The sequence below is a fragment of the Budorcas taxicolor genome, chromosome 13 (assembly GCF_023091745.1).
Source record: "Budorcas taxicolor isolate Tak-1 chromosome 13, Takin1.1, whole genome shotgun sequence".
In the NCBI taxonomy this organism is placed as follows: Eukaryota; Metazoa; Chordata; class Mammalia; order Artiodactyla; family Bovidae; genus Budorcas; species Budorcas taxicolor.
This window is the reverse complement of record NC_068922.1, coordinates 72890278-72916759: the sequence shown is the minus strand read 5'-3', so window position 1 is coordinate 72916759 and position 26482 is coordinate 72890278. Positions and strand designations below refer to the sequence as shown.

Here is a 26482-nt window from a genome sequence, read left to right as displayed (position 1 = left end):
AGACCCTCTCCACCCGGGCTGCCCTCTTCCATTCCACCCCTACCCACCCCAATCCCCTTCACTTGATAAATTCCTTAAGATCCCCAGCGAAGCCTTCCCCCACCTGCCGGCCACGACTGGTCCCCGTTAAAGCTTCTGGATTATACATTTCTGTTGTGTGATTCTGCGATGAGCGTTATGTCTTGTCCGGTAGAGTGCGAGCCCCATGAAGCTGGTGAAGCGCACAGATTTCCCAGTTTCCAGCTGGGGCCTGGCACATGTAGGCGCCCAGGCAGTAGTGTGACCCTGCAGGAGGGACCAGGCCGGCGCGGAGCCCGGCCAGGAGGCTGGAGTGTGAGCCCACAGGTGGCTCCAACCCGGGGTCCCGGGCCAGGGACATGGGGCAGGCCAAGGCTCCGAGGGGACTCGGGTTTGTCCACCCCGCGCGGCAAGAATTCCAGGAAATGCGCAGCGCGCCGGTCGATGGGGAGGGGCGGGGGCGGGGGCTCCGGCGAGGGGGCGGGGGCGGGGGCGGGGCCCGGACGGCGGGGGCGGGGCTGGGCCCCGTTAAGAGGAGCGTGGCGGGCCGCGGTCACTGCGGGCCCCCGGAGAAGCGGACCGGCTATCGACCCATCGGGGACCACCGATCTTCCTTCGGCAGAGCGAGCAGCGCTGGGGCGCACGCTTGGCACCATGGCCCAGACGCCAGCTTTCGACAAGCCCAAAGTGAGCGCGGGCGGGGGCTCGGGTTCCGGGGTCCGGCTCCTTGTCTGGCTGGAGGGCTTGGGGGCATCCACTGCCCCGAGAGCAAATGGGGCAGCTGCAGGCGCCTTCTTCCCTCAGCTCAGGTCCTTGCCCGCCTCCAGGCCGGTTAATGAGAGACAGTGAGACAGGAAGGGTCCTGAATCTGGAGGCGCCCCTGGCTGGCCTCCAAGTTCAGCTTCTGCCTCTGATTTGGCCCATCTGGGTCTCAGTTTCACTGTCTGTCAAATGGGTATCCTAGCAATGCCTGTGCTGAGCAGTCTAGGCAGGTGGCTTAACCTCTCTGAACCTTGGCTGTCAAATGGGCCCCTGTATCTACACCCACAGGCACCTAGTGTGAACAATGCATGAGTGCAGGGTGAATGGAAGCAGCTTTATACTCCAACACTATGGCTATTTTGTGAGCACCAAGGAACCCTGATTTGTGGATGTGCCTGCGAGAGCAGTGGGTCATGCCAGAAAGGGTAGGGAGGGGAGCAGGGAACCCCTCCCCCGACTTTAGAGGGGCTGGATGGGCCTTAGGCCTTGGGCCCCCATAGAGTTCACTCTGGGCCGAGTCATGGCCACTAGCCACCAAGAGATAAATTCCTTGTCCCTTCTCCCACCAGCTGTGGTGTCTTGGGAATGGTGGGGTCAGGAAGGGTCCAGGCCCACTTGGCAGGCTTGGGAGCACTGAGAGAGTCCAGGAAAAGGAGCCCAGGAGCCTGTCCAGCAGAGTGAATCAGCTCGTAGGGTTTGAGATGGGTTGGGTGGGGTCAGAGGAAGGAGCAAGCTACAATCAACCTCAACTTGCCTCTCTGAGAAATAGGTGTGAGTGATGATGGCAGGTATCGCTAAAGCATGGGTGAGAATCCTGGGTGTAGGGGAGAAGGGAAAGGGGGACTCTGACGAGATAAGCCCTGGTCCCCACTTCTGATGCCCCCACCAGAGGGCAAACGCCTCTGCTGCTCCCTGCCAGATGTTACAGGCACTGGGGCTGAACGTCTGCCATCCGCATGCCTCCTTCACAGCTCACCTGGATGCCCCATGTCCCATCATCAGTATTTTGTTCCTTTGGAGGCTCCCCCGCCGCTTTTGTACATTTATTTTTTTGGCTCTGCACGCAGCATGCTGGGTCTTAGTTCCCTGATCAGGGATGGAGCCCATGCCTCCTGCGGTGGAGTGCATTGTCTTAACCACTGGACCCCCAGGGAAGTCCCCTGGCAGGATCTTGGTGAAAGCATGGGGCCAAACCACTGGACTGCCAGGGAATTCCCTGTTTTCAATGCTTTGGGAGTCCCCCTGCCTTTGGGCCGGGGAGCCATCTTACCCTAATATGCATCGCAAAAGTGAAGTCGCTCAGTCATGTCCGACTCTTTGCGACCCCATGGACTGTAGCCTACCAGGCTCCTCTGGCTGTGGGATTCTCCAGGCAAGAGTACTGGAGTGGGCTGCTGTTTCCTTCTCCAGGAGATCTTCCCAACCCAGGGATCAAACCTGGGTCTCCCGCATTGCAGGCATCGCAAGGCAGAAGACAAAACTTCTTGACTGGGAGTGAAATGGGGGTTATGGAGAGAGATAACAGATGACCCTTCTGTAGAACTTGCTATATGCACCAACACCTTCAACACCTCTGTAACAGCCTGTAAGGGAGGGACTATTATCATGCCCATTATTTGGGCCTCTCCCAATCCTCTCTGCTTCAAGCTGGCAGGCCATTTCCCCTCTCTGGGCCTCAGTTTCTGTAGCTGGGAAATGGGCTCCACCTGTAATGGAGGTGTCCAAAGATTAAAAGGCAATGCTTGAGAGGGAAGATAGAGTGTCACCTACTACGTACATGAGATGCGATACATTTTGTATTATTGAGAGGAGGGAGTGTGTCTGAGCTGGTCAGTGACACCAGGAGTGTGGATCTCAGCCATTGTGACCAGAGCCAACTCCCTGCCTTCCCGTGTGTGGGATGGGGAACCACTAGAGTTAATAGCTAGAACATATTGAGTTGAATTATTGCTCTGTGCCAGGCACCATTCTGAATATACTACCCTTCATTAATTTACTTGATCCTAGCAGTGACTCTGGGTGGTAGCTGGTATTGTCTCATTTTACAGATGAACAGAGAGACACAGAAATTAATGAGGCCTATACAGTCCACGGGTCGCAAACAGTCAGATACGACTGAGCGACTTCACTTTCACTTTTCATGATCACATAGCTAGGATGTGGTGATGCTGGGGTTAGAGCCCAGGGTGGGCTGGCTTCAAAAATTCCATGCCCTAGCCAGCTTTCCTGAACTGCCTCTGCAGAAGCCACTGGGGGGAATGGTGCCCCAGGTGTGGGCCTCTCTGGGACAGAAGCCGCTGCTGGGTTCTTTGGTTTCTCAGGACCAGCCAACTTTGAGAAGGCAAAGCAAGGCCTTGTCTTCCAAATTTTCATGTGTATTCACATCACCTGACACTTGCTAGTGTTCAGACTCTGAATCAGGAGATCTGGGTTTGGGGCCTGAGATGCTGAGCTCCAAAAAAGCTCCCAGGAGGTGCTAATGCTGCTGGGCCATGGACCACACTTTGAGTAGCAAAACCCTGGGCAGCTGCCTACCTGCTCTGATTATGTTATTCCAACAAAAAAACTTCCTGAACACCTGCTGGGCACTGGAGGAGGTGCAAAGGCAGGTGGAGGGGGCGCCCTTATCAGTCTGTTTCCACAGGAGGCAAGGCTGGAAAATCTCACGGCCCTCAGGAGTTCAGTGTCATGGAGGGCAATGGTGGTCACACGGCTGTCACTGTAATAAAAGTAACGATGTGGCCATTTGAGTGTTTGTGGGTACCAGGCACCTGGGTGATTTATCTCACAGAATCCTCTGGACAGCTCGACAAAGTGGATGTTTTCGTCCCCTTTTACAGATGATGAAACTAAGGCGTGACAGGTGAAGTGGCTTGTTCAATGCTACACAAAATCTGACAGCCTTGAAGCTGTAGGCTGGTCCAAGTTGCAACAGCCAGGCCCCCCTATTCATGCAGAGTATTGAAGCTCAATGTCTAACGTACTCTTTTCTTTCTCTTATTTGAATGTTCACTCTGTTTCAGGCACTGTTCTAACTGCTTTGTGTATATTAACTCATTTAATGCTCACAGCAGTCCTTTAAAGTAAGTCCTATTGTGGGACTTGCCCGGTGATCCAGTGGTTAAGATTCCACTTTCCAATGCAGGGGGGCGCAGCTTGGATCCCTGGTCAGGGAAATGCAGACACATATGCTGCAAAAATTAAAAAAAAAAATACAGTCCTGTTATTATCTTCATATACATATAAGGAGACTGAGGCTCAGAGAAGGAACTTGTCAAAGTCACATGGCCAGAAAACAGCAGAGCTGGATGTGGACCCAGACCTACCCAAGACCGAGGTAGCTGCTGTTAACTGCTTTGCATATTTATACCCCACTTTGTGGGGGCGGGGGCGGAGTTAGAATCAAGGTGGCTGTGGGCTTCAGACAGACTGAGCAGGGATCCTTGCCTCACCGCTTAGCAGCTTCAAGGGCTCGGGTGGACAGTTCCCTGAGCCCCAGTTTCCTTCTCTGTAAAGTGGGCTGATAAAGCCAGGGTCACACACAGTTCTTGGGGGGAAATGGATGCTGACTGGGGCCTGTGAAGCACCCGGCTGGCGGGCAGGTCCTCGGGGGTGCATTTCCTCCCTGGGGAGCGGGGTGGGAGCTGCGGTGGCCTCTCTGCCTACACCTGCAGCTCTCACTCTCGCCTCTTGTCTTCCGGCCACAAAGCCCACTGGGTTAGCACTGCTGTGGGCTTTTGGGGCTTTGCTGTTACTAGAGCCACCTGTTAAAAGAAAAATGCAGCCTGGCCGGGAAGAGCCCTCCGGCCTTACCCTTTACAATGCACGTGGCAGTTGGGAGGGAGGGGAAGAGAGAGATTGGGTTTCCTTCAAGCCTTGTGTTTCACAGAGGAAGAAGCAAGGGCCAGAGAGGGGAGGTGCGGTGTCCAGGGTCACACAGCGAGGTGTGACAGGGCAGACAGGGCAGACAGCTTCCCTATTCTACGTCTGACCTCAGGGTGAGCATGGCCTGCATGGGAAGGGCCCCTGGGAGCTGGAAGAAGCTTGTCCGCCTGCCCTGTGGACCTGGGGGATGCCCCTGGGCTGGAGAAGGGTAGGACTGTGGCCTGGATTTGGACAGGGGAGAAGAATAGGCCAGGGTAGCCAAGGTGAGGCTCAAGCCTATATTTATAGAGGGTTGGGGGCCATCTCACCCTTTAGGTTCTGAGGCCCCAGAGGAGCAAGGTCAGGGGAGAGACAGTCTCTGGGGTTCTCAAGGGAGTTGCTTCTCTGTGCCTCAGTTTCCCCATCTTTAAAATGGAAATCATATTTGTATCCACCCTACATAAAACACCAATGCAGCCCTGGGTGAGCGGGCAGGCCAATGCTAGCTGCTATTGATCACCCTCATCATGGTTATTAATCATCCTGGTTAGATTTGACCAGCACTGACTCAGCACCGATATGCAGGATGAACAGAGTGTGATGTGGTGGTTACGACCTCCCTCTTTAGAATCAAACAGCTTCTGGGCGTGGCACTCATTAGACTGTGCCCTAGGGCAAGTTATGAAATCTCACTGAGGCTCAGTCTTCTTATTTATAAAATGGGGGTAACCTTTCTGAGTTCCTAGGCTGTTGCCCTATAGGTTGACTTGGCCCCTGGCTGAGGAGACACCTTGCCATCTGTGAAACCCCCTGGGGAAGCTCACAGAGGCCCAGAGAGCTCAGCTGGGCCCTGAGTCAGCCGGAGGCACTGAGGGATGGCCCTTTTTGCTCTGTACCTCGGAGCTACAGGTGCAGATGGGGCTGAGCCCAGAGGACTTCTTGGAGGAGGTGTGGTTGAAACAATGGCAGCCCTGAGGCTGCTCTGTCTCCTGACATCACCCCAAAAGTTGGCTGAGAGGCTGTGGTGGCATGAGGGCACTGACCCCTGGTGTTGCCCAACTCAGTGCCGAGAGTGGGGCTAAGAAGGATCATGGGCACCTGTGGCTCCTCCTGGTTCTGACTGCAGTGCCCAGGTCCTGGGGGCTGGTCAAGCCACCCTGGCTACTCTGCCCCATCTGGGTTCTCTGCCAGGCCCAAGGTGGGTAGGTCAGCCCTTCCTTGCTGCAGAGAGAGGACACAGCGCTGCTGACCCAGGACAGGGAGAGGAGAAAACAATCAGTTGTTTAGCACCTCCTGGACACCTCCTGCTGTGCGGGGCTCTGTCTTAGGCACTGGGGGCACAGCAGGATGGCACAGAGTCCCCGCTTTAAGGGAACTGACGGTCAGGGACACAGGCATGATAAGTAAATGAATTGAAAAAGTCAGCGGGATGGGGACTTCCCTGGTGGTCCCAGTGGTTAAGACTCTGACCTCCCAATGCAGGGGGCAGGGGTTCAATCCCTGGTTGAGGAACTAAGATCCCACATGCTGCACAGTGTGGTCTACAACATTAAATAGATAGATAAAAATAAAAGTCAGGGAGATGAAAACAAAATGGGTTTGTTTGGTGAGCTGGGGCGGGGGGTGCTGGGGAGAAGTAGTCTGGTTCAGCTGTGCCTTGAGGGTAGACAGCCCGGCCAGTCGTGAGTGGGAGTCAGATCTGGGAGTGTCTGGCCCTAGAGTTCAAGTCCTGGGTCCTCGTCCTGGCCCTGCCACTGACACCTTGTGTGACCTTTGTTTTTGTTGTTTAATCGCTAAGTCATGTCTGACTCCTTGCGATCCTATGGACTATATAGCCCCCCAGGCTCCTTGGTCCATGGGATTCTCCGGGCAAAAATACTGGAGTGGGTAGCCATTCCCTTCCAGGGGACCTTCACAACCCAGGGATCAAACCCAGGTCTCCTCCACTGGCAGGCGGGTTCTCTACCACTGAGTCACCAGGGACCTTGGGGAGTGCATATTCCTTCCTGGGCCCCACCTGCCTGCCTGGTATCTCCTGAGAGCACAGATTCCCTGTGTTCCCCATAGTGCCTGGCACCTGGGGGTGGGGAGACTTAGTACATATTTTTTGGTAACTGGGGATGTTTCCTGTTCAGGCCTGGAGGATTTCCTGCAGTTCTATCAGACGCTCGCTGTGAGTCAGCCTCGTGGAAAGTGACTGCAGGGGGTGGGGGTTGAGGTCCCCCCCCCACCCAGCACTCAGGAGGCCTAGTGTAGGTGTGCTGCAAGCTCCAGGGAGGTAGTATGGCTGGTGGGCAGGACTTGGGTTAGAGGTGGAGGGGCTCGGGTTCTGCCCCAGCTCTGCCCCTGTTGGTCTGGGTAACCCGGCAGGTTCTTGAATTTCTCTGAGCTCAGCTTGGCAAGTCCATTTCCCCATCTGCATCATGGGGCTAGGGTGTCCCCCGAGGAGCTTGCCTAGGGGCAAAGATGAAAGGAAATAAAGGGTCTGATAACAGTAAGCAGCTCCTTACATCTGAGGTTAGGCCTGCAGAGACGGTAGAGCAGGAGCTCAGTTCTGGGTGATACAAATCCTAACTCCATCACTGCCTCTGCATCCTTGGATGCTTTTGTGAGCCTGTTTCCTCATGCGTAAAATGGGAGTCAAGTCCCTACTTCCCTGGTTGTAAGGATGATATTCAGTTCAGTTCAGTCGCTTAGTTGTGTCTGACTCTTTGAGACTGTGTGGTCTGCAGCACGCCAGGCCTCCCTGTCCCATTGCCAGCTCCCGGAGCTTACTCAAACTCAAGTGCATCGAGTTGGTGATGCCATCGAACCATCTCATCCTCTGTCGTCCCCTTCTCCTCCTGCCTTCAATCTTTCCCAGCAAGGATGATATAAAATGATGCATATAGATGGTCCAGAACATAGGAGATGGTAAATTGGAGGTCACTGCTATTTCTTTGCCCTGAAGGGGGCTGACAGAGCAGGGTACCCCCGCACCCACCCACCGCCATCTCTGAGCTTGTGCCTGCTTGTCATCTGGGGTAGGCTGACAGCTTTCTCCATGGGTCATTTGTTTTCCAGAAAGTGTAGTGGGAGGGCTGTCTGAGCGTGGACCGCCAGTGCAGGCAGTTCCTGGCCTCTGTTCCTCCCCTGAAACGTGTCTGGGCAGCTTCCCAGGAGGCCCTGAAGAGCACAGGGGGAGGGAGTGTGTGGGGGGCAATGGTGGGGGAGGTTGGGCGCAAGAGGCAGGCTCTGCTTTCCCTCCCTCTGGGCGCCCTTGCCACCTGTATCCTGCGGGCTCCCTGAGGCCTCCTTTCCAGGGAACCAGGCAGTTCCTGCTCCCTGAACATGTACTGTGTCTGGCGCTGTGGCAGGTCTTCCCTGTGGGGCTCATCTCCCAGCTGGACCACACCCTCAGGTCTCTGCCTTCTGGTCTGACTTCCTTCAGCCTGCTTTCCACACAGCAGCCAGAGGAAGCTTTTTACAAGGTGACTCCCCCTGTGGGAAACCCTTCAGCAGATCACCCTTTCCTGTGACCTGTGAGATCTCCCTGCCCTCCATCCCCCTAACTCTCTCTCTGGCCTCATCTCTCACCGCCTGCTTCAGACACATAATGCCCACATGTCCCTCTGCCTGGAGCTGATAGCTCTCCTTCCTTGTCCCTGTCCCCTGCTGACTCTTCCTCTATTTCCTCCTTCTCAGAGGGACCCTCTCCTACCTTCTCATAACCACTGGCCAGCTCTTCAGCTTCTGGGGGCTCCAGGTGTCCCTCAGCTTGCAGTCGCCTCACTTTCATGTGTTGCCGTGGTCCTAAGGCTGCTTCCTTGCATGTGTGTCTTTCAAAACTCTCTGCCTCCCTCATGAGGGAAAAGGGTATTGGGGATAGGGCCCACCCAGATATTCCAGAAAAAAACTCCTCAAGATTTTTCATCCCATCGTTTGCCCTGTACAGAAGTCTGTGTTCTGGGGATTAGGATATAGCTGTCTTTTGGGGGGCTCACCATTCAGCCCCCTGCACCAGCCGCAGGGGGGTGGAGAGGGGACTCCTCCCTGTTGAAATCTTCTCGCCTTCTGCAGCCCTCATGCTCCTGGCTCCCCTTCTTCCATCTCTCTGGCAGCTCTTCTCCAGGCTCACACGCTTCTGTAAGCCACTGGGCACTGGTGCTCGCCCAGGCTTCCTTTCCTGCTCTTTCCTCTATGTACCCTCCCTGAGGGAGCTCATTCAAGACCACAGCCTCTGTATTCCTACTCACATCTCCAGCCTGGATCTCTCTGGGAGCTCCAGACCTGCACAGCCACTGGCTCAGTCCCCATGCACGTGAAGGTCTCAGCGGTGTCCCAGCTTCACATACCCAAGATCACACTGACTGTGCTTCTCTCCCCACGCCTCTATGCCTCCTCCCTGCTCAGAGCTTGATCCTCTTCCTGGGCTGTCTATCTCAGTGTCAGAATCGCTTCTCACCCAGGCCTGACCTGAAACATCCTCCTTGACACCCCTTTCTGTCCACCTGGCATGTCGGCCTCACCATCCCAGTCTGAGACACCACCATCATTCAGATACTTGACTACAGCGGTCTCTAGCTATGCATTGTCCTCTTCAGCATCAGACCCATGTCTCTGTTGCTCTCAGGTCAGAACCCAATCCTCCTGGTGCCCCTACAGCCTCCCCAGTCCCACCAGTGCTCCCCTCTCTGGACCTGTGTTCAGTCCTTCTCACACCATGTTCTCCTCCCACCGCATGGCCTTCGTACCTGCTGTTCCCTCTGTCTAGATGCTCTTCCAGCCTTCCCTCTCACCCCTGCTTTTGCCTGTTGTTGTTCAGTCACTAAGTCGTGTCCGACTCTTTGATACCCCATGAACTGCAGCGCACGATGCTTCCTTGTCCTTCACCATCCCCCAGAGTTTGCTCAAACTCATGTCCATTGACTCAGTGATGCCATCCAACCATCTCATCCTCTATCGCCCCCATCTTCTCCTGCCCTCAGTCTTTCCAAGCATCAGGGTCTTTTTCAGTGAGCCAGCTCTTTGCATCAGGTGGTCAGAGTATTGGAGCTTCAGCATCAGTCCTTCCAGTGAATAGTTAGGGTTGATTTCCTTTAGGAAATCCTTAGCTCTTAGCTCAACCTCTGCTTTCTCTGGGAAACCATCGTCAGCCCTCTAGCTGAGTGAGTTCGTTTGTTCGTTACCTCTTTGGTAGGTCGGCGTTCATGCCTCCCAGGAGCTGACTTGGCTTGTGACTGTGCATTCCACCAGCGTAACATTTACTTAACTTCTCTCTCTCTTGCTGGACTGTAAGCCTCATGGGACCAGGACTCCTTCAATGCAGGGAGTGTGGGTTGGATCCCTGATCAGGGAGCTGAGATCCCACTTGCCTTGTGGACAAAAAAAAAAAAACCCAAAACATAAAAGAGAGGCAATATTGTGACAAATTCAATAAAGACTTAAGAAAAGAAAGAAACTGGAGGCTCAGAGAGGTGAGGTCACCTGTCCAAGGTCGAACAGCTGGTTGGCAGTTCCCCGCCCTTCAGTGTTCCCAGTGCAGAGTACTTTTTGAGAATCCAATCCACTTTTGGCTAAGTGGGCATTCAATTCATCTTGTCAGGGAATCCAACAACTCACTGGATGCAGAATCTGTGACAGAGTTCGTTCTTTGCCGGTTGAATGACTTCCAGAGAGATCTGATTATTCTGATATCCTGCTGATGGGGGGCTTGGTGCCCCTGGCCCTGCTGGCCCCCTGGGGGCCCCAGGCTGGGTTTCCTGCACAGGAGGCAGCTCATGTGGGTGCTCCTGGGATGCCCTTGGGCCAGTGGGTCCCTGGCTACTCCTTCCCCAGCCAGGGTGGCCACTTCTTGTCCGGACTCCCAAGTTCCAGAGAAGGCCCCACCCTGGTAGAGATGTTTATTAAAAATGGTCTGAGTCTCTCGCTGGCTGGAGAAAAGCTCTTCCATGACCTGGAGCAGAGAGATGGTAGTTGCTTCCCCACCGTTTCCCAGCACCTCCTCTGCTTTTCTTGACAGCCTGTGCGAAGGACCCTGGCTGAGAGGCAGGGGCTCTTGCCCGTGGGCTGAGCTTGCCACCTTTTAAAAACCTTAAATTGTTCTTGGACAAGAAGACAATATTTTTGGCTGTTGAGGAAACAGGTGGAGAGCTCAGTTGTCTTGTCTAAGATCGCACAGGCAGGGAAGAGGCAGAGCTGGGAGTCCAGTCTGATGAGCTGGCCCCCAAGTCCCTGTCCGTAAGCTTTTAGCTTTGTGTCCTGAGTGTCGTTGGTGGGGATGAGCGTACGGAAGAGGATCACCAAGGTAGCCAAGTAGCTAGTGCCCTTTCTGGAGTTGTGGGAAGATCTTTTAAGAAAAAACAAAAACCTTATTTAATATTGGAGTATAGCCAATTAGGGCTTCCCAGGTGGTGCTAGTGGTAAAGAACCTACCTGCCAGTGCAGGGTACATTAGAGACTCTGGTTCAACCCCTGAGTCAGGAAGATCCCCTGGAGGAGGGCAGGGCAACCCACTCCAGTATTCTTGCCTGGTCTTCCCTGTGGGGAAGCAACTTGGAACGCAAGGGGAGAATGGATACATGTATATGTATGGCTGAGTCCCTTTGCTGTCCACCTGAAACAAACACAACGTCGCGTTCCAAGTCGCTTCAGTCATGTCCAACTCTTGGCAACCACACGGACTGTAGCCCACCAGGCTCCTCTGTCCACAGGGTTCTCCAGTTTATGGGTGTCTGTTTTTTCTCTTTTCCCTCTGTGCCCTTGCAGGTAGAACTGCATGTCCACCTGGATGGAGCCATCAAGCCCGAAACCATCTTATACTATGGCAGGTAAGTCCACAGATAAGAGGCCTTCTTCCCCCAGGAGGCCTCTGGAGAGTTCCATGTTGTTTGGACTGACTTACTGAAATCTCGTGACAACTAGTGAGGTGGGTATATTATTGTCCCCAACTCACCGGCAAGGAAACCAAGTCAGGGTAGGGGAAGTGAGTTGTGATGTAAACAGGTGTGATCCTGAGTCCATGCCCCTGACCATTGCCCCAGTGAGCTGGAGGTTTGGATGAAGTACTGCACAAAAAATACTTAGCTGAGGGCAAGCATGCTAAATGCCCCATAAATGTCACTTTGTGATGATATTACTATTATTAATTGTAACCTATGCCTCTGACTAAGTGGGGTGAAGCCACTGGGCTTATCTCTGCCTGTCCTTTCCCCAATGTCAAGGACCAGCTGTTGACTCAGGGTCCCTAATGAGGCAATTAGGGTAGGTTAACCAGGAACCCAGATGGGATCTAATCACGGGCAACCCATTAAGGGGTCAAATCGCGCTCATTAGTGGAGCAAGAATCTGCGCGTGTCCAGGGCAGGGTAGAGGGAGGAGGAAAGAGAGTAGCACTTGTAGGGCCGCTGGTCGGGCTTTCTGTTTCCCACTTCGACTTGGCATCCTGGGAACCATCTAGGCACTTCTTTGGGCTCTAGAGAAGGAGTGTGGGTTTGATGGGTTTGATCCAGCTGGAGTTTGATCTTGAGGTCAGCAGTCAGGGGACCAGGGAGTCAGTCAGACTGGGATATGGACAGAACATGCTGGAGGCCTCCCAGGTGGGGTGGGCTGGGGCTGAGAGGGGGAAGCATGGGTGTGTCTGGCCTGACATCTCCTCCACCCCAGCCAAATCCAGTGGCCTTTTACCTGCCCTGTGACTTGAGCCTCTGTTGATTGTGTTCTCACCTGTTTTGTTTTGGTTTTTTTTTGGCTCCCATGCCACATGGCTTGCAGGATCTTAGTTCCCTGACCAAGGGTCAGACCCAGGCCCTCAGCAGTGAGACTAGAGAGTCCCAACTCCTGGACCATTAGGGAATTCCCTCACCCGTTTCTTCTTATTCTATCCTGTCTCTGAGGGTTTTACTTTCTTTCTCAATCTCCTTCCTGACTTTGCCATGAGCCCATTCTGAATCTGACCACTGTCTCCTCCCTGTCACTATCCTGGTCTGAGCCATTGAACTATTGCAATGACTTCCTGACTGGTCTCCAAGTGGCCACCCTGACCTCCCCCATCTACTGTCCCCAACAATACTGGAGTCAGAGCAATCATCTTAGGACATTGTGCAACTGGATCGCTTCCTTGCTCAAACCCTCCCGACTTGCTTGGGGTCAAAGCCAGTATCCACACATGGCCCTTGAAGTTCTACAAAGCCTGTGTTAATCTCTTTGACCTCTTCTGCTACTTCTTGGTTAGTTCATGCCAAGTGTTCCCCAATGTGCCAGTGTTCTCAAACGTGCCAGACCTAATAAGCAAAGAATCTGGGTAACTTACCCAAGATCACACAGCCTTTAAATAAGGGCTGGGATTTAAACCCAGGTCACTATCTTTCTGCCATCTTTCTCTGGACACACAAATAGTCTCATTTGTTCTTCCCTGTACCTTGAAAAGAAAGTACGATCTGTGTTTTACTGACAAGGATGTAGAGGTCCTCAGGGGGACACCTCCTGCCCAGTGTGACTTGGTTCCTACTGGAGGAGGATGGACTTTGAACATCAAAGCCTGTGTTCATCCTCTTTATTGGGCTCTTGTTGTTGCTGTTGTTCAGTTGCCAAGTCGTGTCCAGCTCTCTGCGACCCCATGGACTGCAGCCCTCCAGGCCTCCCTGTCCCTCACCATCTGCTGGAGTTTGCCCCACTTCATGTTTATTGCATCGGTGAGGCTGTTCAGCCATCTCATCCTCTGATGTCCTCTTCTTCTTCTGCCCTCAATCTTTCTCAGCACCGGGGGCTTTTCCAATGAGTCATCTGTTTACACCAGATGACCAAAATACTGGAGCTTCTGTTTCGGCATCAGTCCTTCCAGTGAATATTCAGGGTTGATCTCCCTTAAGATTGACTGGTTTGATCTTGCTGTCCAAGGGACTTTCAGGAGTCTTCTCCAGTACCACAGTTCGAAGGCATCAATTCTTGGCATTCTGCCTTTCCTTCAGTCCAGCTCGTACATCTATATGTGACCGCTGGGAAGACCATAGCCTCGACTATATAGGTCTTTGTGGGCAGAGTAATGTCTCTGCTTTTCAACACACTGTCTATATGTGCCATAGCTTTCCTGCCAAGAAGCAGTTGTCTTCTGACTTCATGGCTGCAGTCCCCATCTGTAGTGATTTTGGAGCCCAAGAAGAGGAAATCTTCTTGGCTCTTGGTGTATCGCAACACCAAGGAAGGCGGAGAATTGAGCAAAAACCAGAGTATGGTCATGGCTGACTGGGGAGCCATCTAAGAACTGGGCTTGGCCCTCGGTGGAGAGAGGTTTGGCTGCCGTGAGTGGCTGTGGGCGGCAGGGGAAAGTGAAAAGTGAAAAAGTGTTAGCCACTCAGTCATCGTGTCTGACTCTTTGTGACCCCACTGACTGTATGCAGCCCTCCAGGCTCCACTGTCCCTGGGATTCTCCAGGCAAGAATACTAGAGTGGGTTGCCATGCCCTCCTCCAGGGGATCTTCCTGACCCAGAGATCGAACCCGGGTGTCCTGCATTGCAGGTGGATTCTTTACTGTTTGAGCCACCAGGTGGCAGGGGACCTAGGAACAATTCCTTCCTGTCTCAACCTTGGGTCCTGGGGAGGAGCTTCACAGCTTAGTCTAGCAGCTTTCAGAGGCTCAGTCCTGTGCGAGGTGCTGGACCGTCTCCTAGGGGACCGCTGCAGCAGCTCTGGCCTCTGCCCTGGTTTTCCTCCGTTCCCCACACCCCAGCCACGAGAAGCTCTTTAAAAAGTGCATCTTTGCATGTCACCCCACTGCTTGGAATCCTTCAGTGGCTTCCTGGGGCTTTCAGGATAAGGTCCCAGCTCCTACAAAGCCCTTATCTGGCCCTGCCTGCCCCTTGGCTCATCTACCACTGGCCCCGCTCTGATCTGCAGCCACGGTAGCCACGCTGCCCTGGAATTTTCTCACTGCTCCTTCCTGGGGCTCTAGCGGGGCTCGGATCCTGCCTGCCTGTATCTCCCTTCCTGCTCCCTCAGGGGAAAAGGACAATCTCATCTTTGCTTAACGGTCACCTCCTCCAAAAAGCCTTCCCAGGTCACTCTATCTGTGAGGTAAAAGGATCTCTTTTGGGTGGCTGTGGAGAAGAGACTAATGGGAGAAATATTTAGGATGAAATAACTAGGGCTTGGGGACCAGCTGTTGATGAGTAAGGGAGATGGCATCTGGGGGAGGCCCCTGACTCGGGTTCAGGCAACTGGGTAGATAGAGGAGGGTGTGCATGCTAAGTCGCTTAAGTCATGTCCGAATCTTTTGCGGCCCCATGGACTGTAGCCCGCCAGGCTCCTCTGTCCCTGGGACTCTCCAGGCAAGAATACTGCAGTGGGTTTCCATGCCCTCCTCCAAACCTTCCCAATCCAGGAATCAAATCTGTGTCTCTTCTGTCTCCTGCATTGGCAGGTGGGGTCTTGACCCTAACTAGCGCCAGGAAGGAGGAGCCATATTAGAAATGTGGCACCTGGGAGAGGGTGGGGCTTGGGGGAGGCACAAAGCGGGTGGTCAGACATGAGGGTCTGCCTTGGTCTTGGCTACCTATCCAGGGCCAGCACACTGTGGGCCCTCAGATGGTGATGTGCAGAGGGAGAAAATTGAAAGCTCTGGATCTGAGACTTCCCTGGTGGTCCAGCAGTTCAGACTCTCACTTCCAATGCAGGGGGCACAAGTTCGATCCCTAGTCAGGGAACTAAGATTCTGCATGCTATATGGAGTAGCAAAAAAAAAAAACAACCCCCAAAGTTCTGGATCTCCAGATTGGTCCAGGGGGCCTGCGGCAAATGTGGCCACTGTGTTTGGGAATATGGGAGCTGGAGGCGTAGCCTTACCTTCTCTGTCTTCCACCCTCCAGCTCCCAGAAAGATATGCCAAATATAGCATCTAACAACTGGTACGGGCTCTGCAGAGGCTGTGGCGACTGGGGATGGCCTCATGAGGGTGACTGAGGTAGGCTGGCCAGCAGGGGAAGGCCCAGGGGGCACTGAGCACCTGATCTTGGTGCCAGGACCACACCATGGGCGTCATCTTCCCTGGGGACACCTGGCAGGGATGGAGGCCTGACTCAGAGCTTGAGCACCAGGGTGACCCCTGGTGAGACCTACAGGACACTTATGAGGCCTGGGGTCACCTTGAAGCAGAAGAGGACACGTTTAGGGGGACTTAGGGAACAGGTATTTATGTAGAGAAACATTTTAATATTTTAGTAACAAGCTATTAAAAGGACTGCAACACTTCGGTCCATTTTCCATCTCTTTGGCAATGTCATCCCTTCTGTCTTCTGTTCTTGCTCTGCACGTCACTGGAGGCCAAACCTCTTGGTTGAATCACTTAAATTTTCTTAATCATTTGCTCCTATTTTTTATCTTGTCTTTTGTTCTACTTGCCGGAGGATTTTCTCAATTCTATTTTCCATTCCTTTTGTTACATCCTGGTGTTCAGTGCCCTATTCTTCTAGATCTCCGAGAGCTCTTTCTTCCTCCTGGAAAGTCCCCTTTTTAAAAAGGAGTGTTCTCATTTCAAGGATGAAGCATTGTCTCCTCTCCTTGAGGCTGTTCGTTTTAAGGTTTTTAAGCTTTCTCTGCCTGTTTCCTAGGGTTCCTTTGATCTCCTGACCCTCATGGGAGAAGCATCTCTTGAATGTCTGGGGTTCTTTGCCTGTCGCTTTTATCCTACAGCCAGGTCATCTGGCTCAGATGGTAAAAGCATCTGCCTACAATGCGGGAGACCCAGGTTCAATCCCTGGGATGGGAAGATCTCCTGGAGAAGGAAATGGCAGCCCCGGCTGGGAGGAGGCAGGGAGCTCTGCGGAGAAATGGAGGCCCCAGAGCAGAAAGGCTGTTCTCAGCCAGCCTGTACTGAGTGGCCACATGTGGGGGGTTGTGGGCAGGGAGGGGAGAGAGCTGGGGAGGCCCTGGTGCTCTGCCAGCACAATGAGCTGGGCCAGCCTCTCTGATGTGCTGGCCACTTGGAGGGTGGGGTGGGGAAGTCCGGCGCCTGACCCTACCCCGGGCATTGTGTGCTGCCATTCTTGCCCCGATGACCCCTGACCTGGCACAGGATCAGCTGGCTCTACTGCGAGTTCGCCCTTGCATCTTCCATGTCCCCAGACACCGGTGTGTGTGTGTGTGTATGTGTGTGTGTGTGTGGGTGTGGGTGTGTGTGGGTGTGTGTGTTCATGTGTTAAATGGGCTTTAACACCAGTTGTCCTTGAGATTTGTTGGCTGGCCATGGCTTCAGTGACAGGAGGTCCTGGAAGGATTTGGGTCCTGGTTCTATACACCCTAGGCCTCAGTTTTCCCATCTGTCCAATGGGAGGAGCTGGATACCTGCACCCTGTCAGGAACTGGTAGGGTCCTGCACAGGGTCATCCACCATCCTCATTGTTTCGTCCCCAGGAAGAGGGGCATTGCCCTCCCTGCTGACACACCAGAGGGGCTACAGAACATCATCGGCATGGACAAGCCACTCAGCCTCCCAGGCTTCCTGGCCAAGTTCAACTACTACATGCCTGCCATTGCGTGAGTCTTCCCACCCCCAGGCCCTGGGCAGCATCCTGTCATGCTGCCAGCCCCCAGCCTTCCTCTTTGTAGCTGTTCACAGTCCTGAGAGCTGGACCCCCTCCAGGAGATGAAGGCTCAGGAAAGTTGAAGGAACTTACTCAGGACCACACAGCTGGCAAGGGGTGAAGCCCAGATTCTCGCCCTGGTGTCACCTTGAGCTTACTGGCACGAAGCAGAGTTTCACAAGGCAGGCGATAATTGGGCCTTGGCAGTCAGTGCTGCCGGAGCTCAAAGGGGGAAGAGGTGGAGGGCGCTGGAGGAGGCAGGGAAGGCTGCCTGGAAGAGGAAGCATGGATGGATCCTTGGGAGGGAAAGGTGTGCTATAGTTCAGAGGGCTGGACCTAAGGACTGGTCTGGAGGACAAGCTGTTGGAGGACCAGTGAGGAGGGTGTGCGAGACGCATAGAAACCTCTGGCTGGGTAAGTGGCAGGACAGGAATGAGGAGTCCTGGGGAAGGAAGGAAGATGTGTGCCAAGGCTGCTGGCTGCTTTCTGGAAGCTTCTGGGCTCAGCCTGGAGGGCCTGCAGGGCCCCCATCCTTGGCACATCAGTAGATGCTGTGGTTCACATGCTGCCTCCCCCTGGACACCCCACACTGGGACACGTGGACTGGCGGAGCTCTCATGTAGGCCGAGGTTCCTCTCCTGTGCTGCTACCCAGCTCCTGTCTCTTGGCCACAAGAGAGAAGAGGCCCAGCTTCGTGAAGGCTTAAGTCAGTTTTGATTTGCATTTCCCTGGTGATTAGTGACGTTAGGCACCTTCTCGTGTACCTGTTGGCCCCTTGTATGTCTTTTGACAAACGTCTATTCAGGTCCTCTATTTTCTAAAACTATTTATTTATTTGGCTGTGCTGGGTCTTAGCTGTGGCCCGTGGGATCCAGTTCCCTGTCCAGGGATCGAACCTGGGCCCCCTGCATTGGGAGCACAGAATCTTAGTCCCTGGACCAACAGGGAAGCCCCCCTTTGCCTTTTTTTTTTTTTTTTTAATCAATTTTTGTATTGTTGTTTGCTTTGCTGTTGAGTTGTAGGAATTCCTTCCACATTCGGGGCATTAGCCCCTTACCGCGTGTGTGGTTTGCAAACACTTTCTCCCGTTCGGTAGGTTGCCTGCCACTCTACTGCTGGTTTCCTTTGCTGGGTAGAAGCTCTTTACGTTGGTGCAATCCCCTTCCTCTAGTTTTGCTTTTGCTGCCTTTGGGTGTCCTTTTCTCCTATTTCTCCTCCCTGCTGGCCTACATCTATCACTCAAGAAATATTTCAGCAGATGCAGTGTCCTAGACTCTGTCCTTGGCTGAGGGATCGTAGCCATGCCAAGACAGAAGGGTCCTTGTCTCACGGAGACTATGTTCTAGGTTGGGGAGGTGAAAATCAGCTAATAAAGAAACCACGTGATCTGTCATGTCAGGTGGCGATAAGCGGCAGGGAGAAAACTGAAGCCCAGGGGAAGGGGTGGAGAAGGGCGAGGGGCTGTTTTAAAATGAAGTGGCCAGGGAAGGCCTCCCTGAGGAGGTGAGACTGGAGCCGGGCTTTGAATGGAGGGAGCAGGGAGGACAGGGTGATCCAAGGAAGAGCCTGCAGGCCAGGGAGCTGCAAACACGAAGGCCCTGACCTGCGAACTAGCTTGACCATTCGCTGGGTGGAAAGTAGGCCCTGGAGGCCTCGAGGAAGGAGCAGGGAGGTTGGCAGGGACCAGATTATGTAGGCTTTGTGGGCAGGGTCTCAGAGTTGAGATTTCCTCTATGAGGTGGGATGCCATTAGGGTTCAGAGTGGAGGAGTGACACTCTTATTTTTGCCTGCATCGGGTCTTGGTTACGGCACTCAGGATCTTTCATGGTGTGATGTGAGATCTTTCGTTGCGGTGCAAGACTCTCTAGCTGCGGTGCAGGGACTCTCTAGTTTGGTGCAAGACTCTCTAGTTGCAGCACATGAGCTTAGTTGCTTGGCAGCCTGTGGGATCTTAGTTCCCCGACCAGGGATTGCACCTGAGTTCCCTGAACTACAAGGCAGATTCTTAACCAGTGGACCAGGGAAGTCCCAGAGTGGTGTTCCTTGATATCCACTTTTAAAAGACTGCAGTAGCTGCTCTACTGGGACAAATGCGGTGATAGAGAGGCTGGAGAGGTGGTCGAACCCGGCTGGAGGGGGAGAGGATTGGCATCGAGTTGGGAAGTAGAGCTGACAGGATGTGCTGGGCTTTTAGGATCTTCTCTAGTAGAGGCCCAGAGCTTGTGACTGGGGGATGGGAGATTGGGGACCCCACTTGGGTTTGGTCTGCCATGGGTTGGGGACAGCTTTGTAACTCCTGGAGCACCCAAGGGGGGTGCTCTCGAATCCCTCTCTGCCCTCCCCAGGGGCTGCCGGGAGGCCGTCAAAAGGATCGCCTACGAGTTTATGGAGATGAAGGCCAAGGAGGGCGTGGCGTATGTGGAGGTGCGTTACAGCCCACACCTGCTGGCCAACTCCAAGGTGGAGCCGATCCCCTGGAACCAGGCCGAGTGAGTGACCCCTGGAGGGCTGTGTTGGGGCCGTGGCAGGGTGGCCAGGCCCGCAACGAGGGGCACACTGGGAGCTCTGGCCCACGCAAGACTTTGATCTTGCATCCTGAACTGGTCCACAGCCTCAGCATGATGGGCCTGTCTCTGCCCTGAGGGACGTGCTTCCCATCCGTCACCTGGGCTCCTGTTCTTACCTTGGGCAAAAGCGTTTGGCTGTGTCTTGCCATCCTTAGTCCTGGGCACAGGCCTGTGGTCTAGGAACATGAACCTGCTTAGCCAATGCCATCTAGGGGTCCCATCCTCACCTGGTAGCTGAAGTGATGTGACCCATTCTTGCCCCTTCTGCCTAGACCCCAGGGATGACCCCCGTGGTACCTCTCAACCACCTTGCCCCCTTCTAGCCATGACTCTGATACTTGTGGACAAATGGGAATCAAAACACTTTAGCTTAGCAGAGCTCTGCATCTTGAGTAGGGGGCTGTCTGACGACCCCCTAGTTGGGACAGAACTTCCCAGTCTGAAAGCCCCCAGGCAGACCCAAGGAGGATGGAAATGGGTGTCCTAGGCCTGGGGCCATCTCCCTCAGCCTTTCAGTGGAGGCAGTGGGTTAGTGGGGCCTAGGGCTTCTCCTGGAAGACCCCTCCTTCCTCTCTCTCCTCCCTGACCCATCCCAGCCTCTGTCCTTTATGCCTGCCTTTGCCTTGGACCCACCCTTCTCTTCCCCACACACAGAGGGGACCTCACCCCAGATGAGGTGGTGTCGCTGGTGAGCCAGGGCCTGCAGGAGGGGGAGCGGGACTTCGGCGTGAAGGTGCGGTCCATCCTGTGTTGCATGCGCCACCAGCCCAGTGAGTGTGACCCTGGCCCCGGCCGCCCGCCTGATGCCACTGCCGTGACCTGGCAGGCACGGGGTCGTACCTTGTCTCCCCTATGTCCCACCGTGCCCCCCAACCCCGTGGTCTCCCTTGAGCCCATCAGCTGGACCATGGTGGGACTTCCTTCCGGGCAGGCGCAGAACTTCCTGCAACAGACTTGGCTCCCCAGGGAGGCGGAGCCTGAGAGCCATGTGACCTGCAGGAGGCTCAAAACCAAGGGAGCCTGCACAATAGAGAGAAGCCTAAGGCAGGTTCCCATCAGCTCGCAGTTCTCCCTGGAGACTGTCGGCTGGGCCCCCTCCTGTCAGAGCTGCGGAACTTGGGACTAGGGTCTGAGCTCCGGGGCCTGAAGGGTCTTCCTATGGCTGACACCAGTCACATCTCCAGGGCTTGTGCTTCCAAGGCTGGGTGACTCTGGCCAGGTCACATCACCTCTCTTGGACCTCAGATATGCCTGGTCACAGGAGGTGGCTGTACTCACCCTATTCTCTGCCCTAAGAAGGAGTGAGACCACAGCGAGGGGCTGTCAACCCACAGGGCCTCCCTGGGCAGAGTGGCTTGTATTCTCTCTAATCCTCGCAGGGACCTAGGAGGCAGGACCACCATTTGACATTGATGGTCGATAAATTCGACCACCATGTATCCCCATTCGACAGATGACGAAACTGAGGTAGAGGCTCAATCAGCAAAGCAGAAAGCCCGGGCCGGAAGCCAGGGCCATCTGATTGCACCTCACTGGTTGTGAGCGTGTAGTAGTGAGGAATACGTTTAGTAACACAAGTGTGAGTTACGTTTTAGGTTTAAATGTTAACCTGTGTGGACCTCCATCCCCTCTGCTGAGTTGAGGTGGGTGTTGGGGATCGAGAGAGAGAACTGCCACTTGTCCTGTACTGAGCCCAGGCCTTGCCCCCGGTGTTTCACCCGTGGGGCCTTGGCAAAATCATCCCTGTGACCTTGTGCCGCAGCAGGTGGTGTCCACTCTGCGAGGAGAAGACATTGAGGCCTGGAAGGCTGTGGAGTCAGGCCTGGAAGACAGGACCTGGGGCCCTCTGCCTTGCGCTGGCCTTGGGTGGGAGGCAGGGGTGCGTGGGGTGGGAGGTCTTTCTCCTCCGTGCCGTTGCCAGAGGCCCAGCGGGCATCTCGCCCACAGGCTGGTCCCCCGAGGTGGTGGAGCTGTGTAAGAAGTACCGAGAGCAGACTGTGGTGGCTATTGACCTGGCCGGAGATGAGACCATTGCAGGCAGCAGCCTCTTCCCTGGACACGTGGAGGCCTACGCGGTGGGTCCTGGGGAAAGGAGGTCACAGAGCCGCAGGCATGGGGGAAGCCGCACACAGGGAGCATATCCCCACCCCAGTAGGGAGTGGTCACACCCACCGGGGATCCCAAGGCCCCCTGGGCTCCCAAGCATTCTTGACTTGGGTCTAAAGTGTTAGTCGCTCAGTCGTGTCTGACTCTTTTGCAACCCCATGGACTGTAGCCTGCCAGGCTCCTCTGTCCATGGAATTGTCCAGGCAAGAGTAATGGAGTGGGTAGTCTTTCCCTTCTCCAGGGGATCTTCTGAACAAAAGGATTGAACCCCAGTATCCTGCATTGCAGGCAGATTCTTTACTGCCTGAGTCACCAGGGAAGCTAGGGGCTCTAGAAATTGGAACTCTGGTCTGAAGGGAAAATCCCCACTAGATGCTGGGGGTCCTGTGTTGGAGCCTTTGTGCCTAATGACTTGCTGTGTGACCCTGGGCAAGACTGTCTCTTCTCTGGGCCTGTTCCATCCGCTGGGATGACTGGGTTGGATGGAGCCAACCTCTCAAAGCCTCATGACGTGCTTCCCACGAAAGAGGTGAAGCTTGGGGTGGAGAACAGGAGCTCTGGAGTCTGCCTGGCTTCAGAGCTCAGCCCCCACTTCCTAGCTGTCTGATTGGTTGTGATCCCTGACACTCCTGAGTTTGTCCCTTGCCCCTCCCTGTAAGACAAGTATCAGAGCAGCTGTGAATGTTACCATAGTCTATCCAAACCAAGTACAGTGCCTGACACATAATAACTGTCTAATAAATGAGAGCGACCACTTTCATGTGGTTACAAAAACAAAACCCACCCGGACCTCCCTATCTGGAAGCAGGCCAGGCTGACTCCGCCCCAGGGTGTGGCGAAGGCGATGCCCACGGGGAGAACCCCAGGCCGCCCCTGACCTCGCCCTTGCCCTTCCAGGAGGCCGTGAAGAGCGGCGTCCACCGCACGGTCCACGCCGGGGAGGTGGGCCCGGCCACGGTGGTGAAAGAGGTGAGTGTTGCGGGTTGGTGGAGGGGTCCTTCTCACTGCTCCCCCCACTCCCCGCCCCCCGCTCCCGAGGCCCGCGCTGGGCTCCACGCTGCATGTCCGCAGGCCGTGGACACACTCAAGACCGAGAGGCTGGGGCACGGCTACCACACCCTGGAGGATGCCGCCCTTTACAACAGGCTGCTGCAGGAAAACATGCACTTTGAGGTGAGGGGCTGGGAAGGGGAGGACAGGAAGGCGGTGCAAAGTGGGGCGGGGCCAGGGGCACAGGGGAGGGGCCAGTGGCACGGGGCGTGGTCAGGGGCCACAGGGGGGCAGTCAGGGGTCGTGGGGGCGTGGCCGCAGGCCTAATTGCTGCTGGGTCGGGGAGAAAACCAGGACTGACAGGTTTGTGGGACTCAGCTACAAGGCTACTGGCGTGACCAGGGCAAAAATGCTGCCAGGGCAGGTGGCTCTGGCCGGGGCCAGGGTAAGGGGGGTCAGCGTGGCCCGGGGGGATGCGGAGGATCGTGCCAGCCACCTGCCGCCTCTTCCAGGTCTGCCCCTGGTCCAGCTACCTCACTGGCGCCTGGAAGCCTGACACGGAGCACCCGGTTGTTCGGTGAGGCCTGGTCCCACTCAGTTTTTGTTACAAGGAAAGCCAAGGGTGGGAAGTGGGTGCAGACACCGGGCGCTGGCCCTGGTGGGTCTCTCGGGTATGGAATCTCGTCCAGTGCTTGGGATGCAGGAATTATTGTCCTCATCCTCTGACAAGTGAGGAATCCAAAGCTTGGATGTGGTGTAACTGGACCAAGGTCACTCAGCTATTGGAAAGCAGAGCTTTCCAATAGCCCCATCCAGCTCTAGCAGAATACCCTGTTACCCACAAGGTAACTTCCACACTCCAGCTTCTGCCTCCTAGCAATGAGGAAGATGAGTCTCTCTTGCCCACGTGGTCTGTGGGCATTCCCCCAGCACCATCTTGACACTCCCCCCTGGAGAGTCTGTTCCCCTACCCATCCATCCAGTCCCACCCCATGGCCTTGGCCCTGCTTCAGGTTGTCCTGGGAGAAGCCTCAGGAGGGCAAAGCTGACCCAGGAGAAGTTCACCAAGAACTCTGGGTGACCACAGTCAGGCCACCACTGATGGTCTGTCTGCCAAGATTATGACAAGGAAGGGAGCTTGGGCTGCATTTACAACAGGGGCCCAAAGTCTGCTTTGGAACGTGGAGTGGGCAGTACCTACAGGACTTCCAAGTGGAGTTCCTGGAGGCACATGGGTTTACAGTCTGTGGGCTGGAGGAAGACTCGAGTCGTCTAAGCAGATGTGGTGTTTGAAGGGGAAGGGAAGCCCTCAGCAGGTGGTGAAGCAGGAGAGCTTGGGAGAGACACCCAGAAGGACAGTGACAGTGAAGGGATGGGCAGAAGGAAAGCCAAGTGGCGGTGTCGGAGGAATCTAGGGAAAAGGTCAACAGTATAAAACTCTGCGACACAAGTTGGGTGAGGTAAGAGCTAGGAAAAGTGCTCTGGACTCAACAAGATGGCGGTCAGAGGCGGTGCCAAGAACAGTTTCCATGGTGGGCCTGAAGAGTCAGATCCCAGTGGGACTGAGGATGGCTGGGGGAGGGGGGTGCAGACAACTCTCTCAGGGTGGCGGCTATGAAGGGGAAGGCTAGAGAGGGTGGTAGCTGGTGGGGGGGGGGGGTTGCTTTTTAGCCCACCCCAAGCACCTTTCTACTTGGCTCCTCTCCTGCCTTTAGCTGGCTCTAAGCCTGGCTGGATGCTTTAAGTCTTGAGTTGCTGGTTTTGTGGCCTTAGACAAGTCGCTGGAGTTCTCTGAATTTTTCTTCCTCTATACAATGATGAGATCTTCCAGGCATGTCCAAGGGTGCCATGAGGCTCAGAGGAGGGTGGACGTCCATGGGTAACAGGGGGGTGCTTCTCCCTTGCTCCCCTCCCCCATATCCAGGTTCAAAAATGACCAGGCTAACTACTCGCTCAACACGGATGACCCGCTCATCTTCAAGTCCACGCTGGACACTGATTACCAGATGACCAAGCGTGACATGAGCTTCACCGAAGAGGAGTTTAAGAGACTGGTGAGTGGCTGTGAGCCTTAACTCTGGGCTGTGCGAGTGAGTGGCCTTCAGGTCCTGGAACCCCTGGAGAACTAGGGGTGAATCTCAACAGGCCAGGCCAAGCCAGACCTGGAGTTCGATGTCTTCCACAGAGAAGACATCTGTGGCTGAGATCCTGACCTGGGACTGGATTTTCTATCCTTTGCTTGGCTCAAGCGCCCTAAGAGACCCCCAGTGCCGTCAGCCATCTCCCCAGAAAGGGGCTCAGCTCTACATCCTACATGTGGTTTGCAGGCCACTCCTGGACCCCGGGATGAGCCCTTGATTTCAGTGGTTCTGATACCCCCAGTCTGTCCCCACAGGACTGTCTCCCTGGCCCCACACATTCTGCCCTGTCTTCAAAGGTTTCTCCAGCCTCCTTCCCGCATCTGTGTGTCACGTCCTGGCGCATTAAGAACACAGACCCTCACAGTCTCTGCTCTGGCACTTGCTGCCTGTGAGCCTGGACAAGGGCTCCCAGGCTGAGCTTAACACATTGCCCACGTTTAATGAAGAGGCTGGACTGTCACTGGATTGCCAAGGGCTCCCTTCCGTGCTGTCTGGTTTCACGCTGTCTGTCATGCTGGCCCTTCCAGAACATCAATGCGGCCAAGTCCAGTTTCCTCCCTGAAGATGAGAAGAAGGAGCTTCTGGATCTGCTCTATGAGGCCTACGGGATGCCCCCTCTGGCCTCTGCAGGTATGTTTCTGGTGGACCTGCTGGGCTGGCGTCCTGCCCTGGCTCCCATCTGGCTTCCGGGGGCTTCTAGCAGGATGCTCTCCACTCCTCTCCCGGGCACCACCAGGGCTGGGTGATGACTCCCTGGCTGGTGGTAGCCCCTGACAAGGCCAGCTTACGTTCTGCATAAGCCTCTCATGAGGCTGGTCTGGGGATAAGACTTTCTAGGTCTCAGCAATCTGGGGCATCTCCAGGACTGCGCAAAGCCAAGGGCAGGGAGTTGAGCCCAGGTCTCAGCTCTGTTCTGCTTCTTCCTTCCTGTGTGGCCTTGACAGAGCCCTCCCTTGCTCCAGGCCTCAGTCTCCCCATCTGTACAAAGGGGTTCCTTTCTGGCTCTGATGTCCTGTGATTTTTTTGTTTGTTTGATGTCCTGGATACTACAAGTTGCCTAATCTTTTGTTTCTCTGACTTGTCAAGCAGAGTAGCATCTGTGAAGGCGTCGTGGCTACCTCTCCGAGTCCTGGCCCTGTGGATGGAGCCTTCACAGCTCCAGGGTCAAGCAACACGCTTACCTTTACTCCTTCCTGGGAGACTGTGATTTCCAGAATCATCTACCGATGATCATGAAGCCCACGTGCCTCTTTCCGTACACACATATACCTCGGCAGGGCCGTGGCTCTCCTCTGATTGTGTGCCTGGGTCGGGATCAGGGCCTGGGGCAGGCTGAATCTGAATTCCTCCTCCTTTGGTGACTTGTGCTGAAAATCAGGTGCTCAATAAAGAAGACAATGGCTGGGGCCGTGCAGCCCTGTGGCGTGTGCACTGCGGTCTGGGCGGGCGCCTTGGGTTTGTGGAGAATGGAAGGGGCC

General features: G+C 54.9%; 1 protein-coding gene across 1 annotated transcript; it reads left to right on the top strand.

Annotated features, from left to right (window-relative positions):
• The first annotated feature begins 558 nt into the window (after window positions 1-558).
• Window positions 559-26347, top strand: ADA (adenosine deaminase). The gene is made up of 12 exons (XM_052650856.1): window positions 559-705; window positions 11392-11453; window positions 17030-17152; window positions 19546-19689; window positions 20422-20537; window positions 21715-21842; window positions 22771-22842; window positions 22945-23046; window positions 23376-23440; window positions 24788-24917; window positions 25532-25634; window positions 26094-26347. The coding sequence occupies exons 1-12, from the start codon at window positions 673-675 to the stop codon at window positions 26096-26098; spliced, it is 1083 nt and encodes a 360-aa protein (XP_052506816.1). The 5' UTR covers window positions 559-672; the 3' UTR covers window positions 26099-26347.
• Window positions 26348-26482: the final 135 nt, after the last annotated feature.

Coding starts and splice junctions, on each gene's coding strand:
- ADA (XM_052650856.1), top strand. CDS start 673: ATGGCCCAGACGCCAGCTTTCGACAAGCCCAAA. Junction 19,690..20,421: donor ATCCCCTGGAACCAGGCCGA/GTGAGTGACCCC, acceptor CCCCACACACAG/AGGGGACCTCACCCCAGATG. Junction 20,538..21,714: donor TTGCATGCGCCACCAGCCCA/GTGAGTGTGACC, acceptor TCTCGCCCACAG/GCTGGTCCCCCGAGGTGGTG.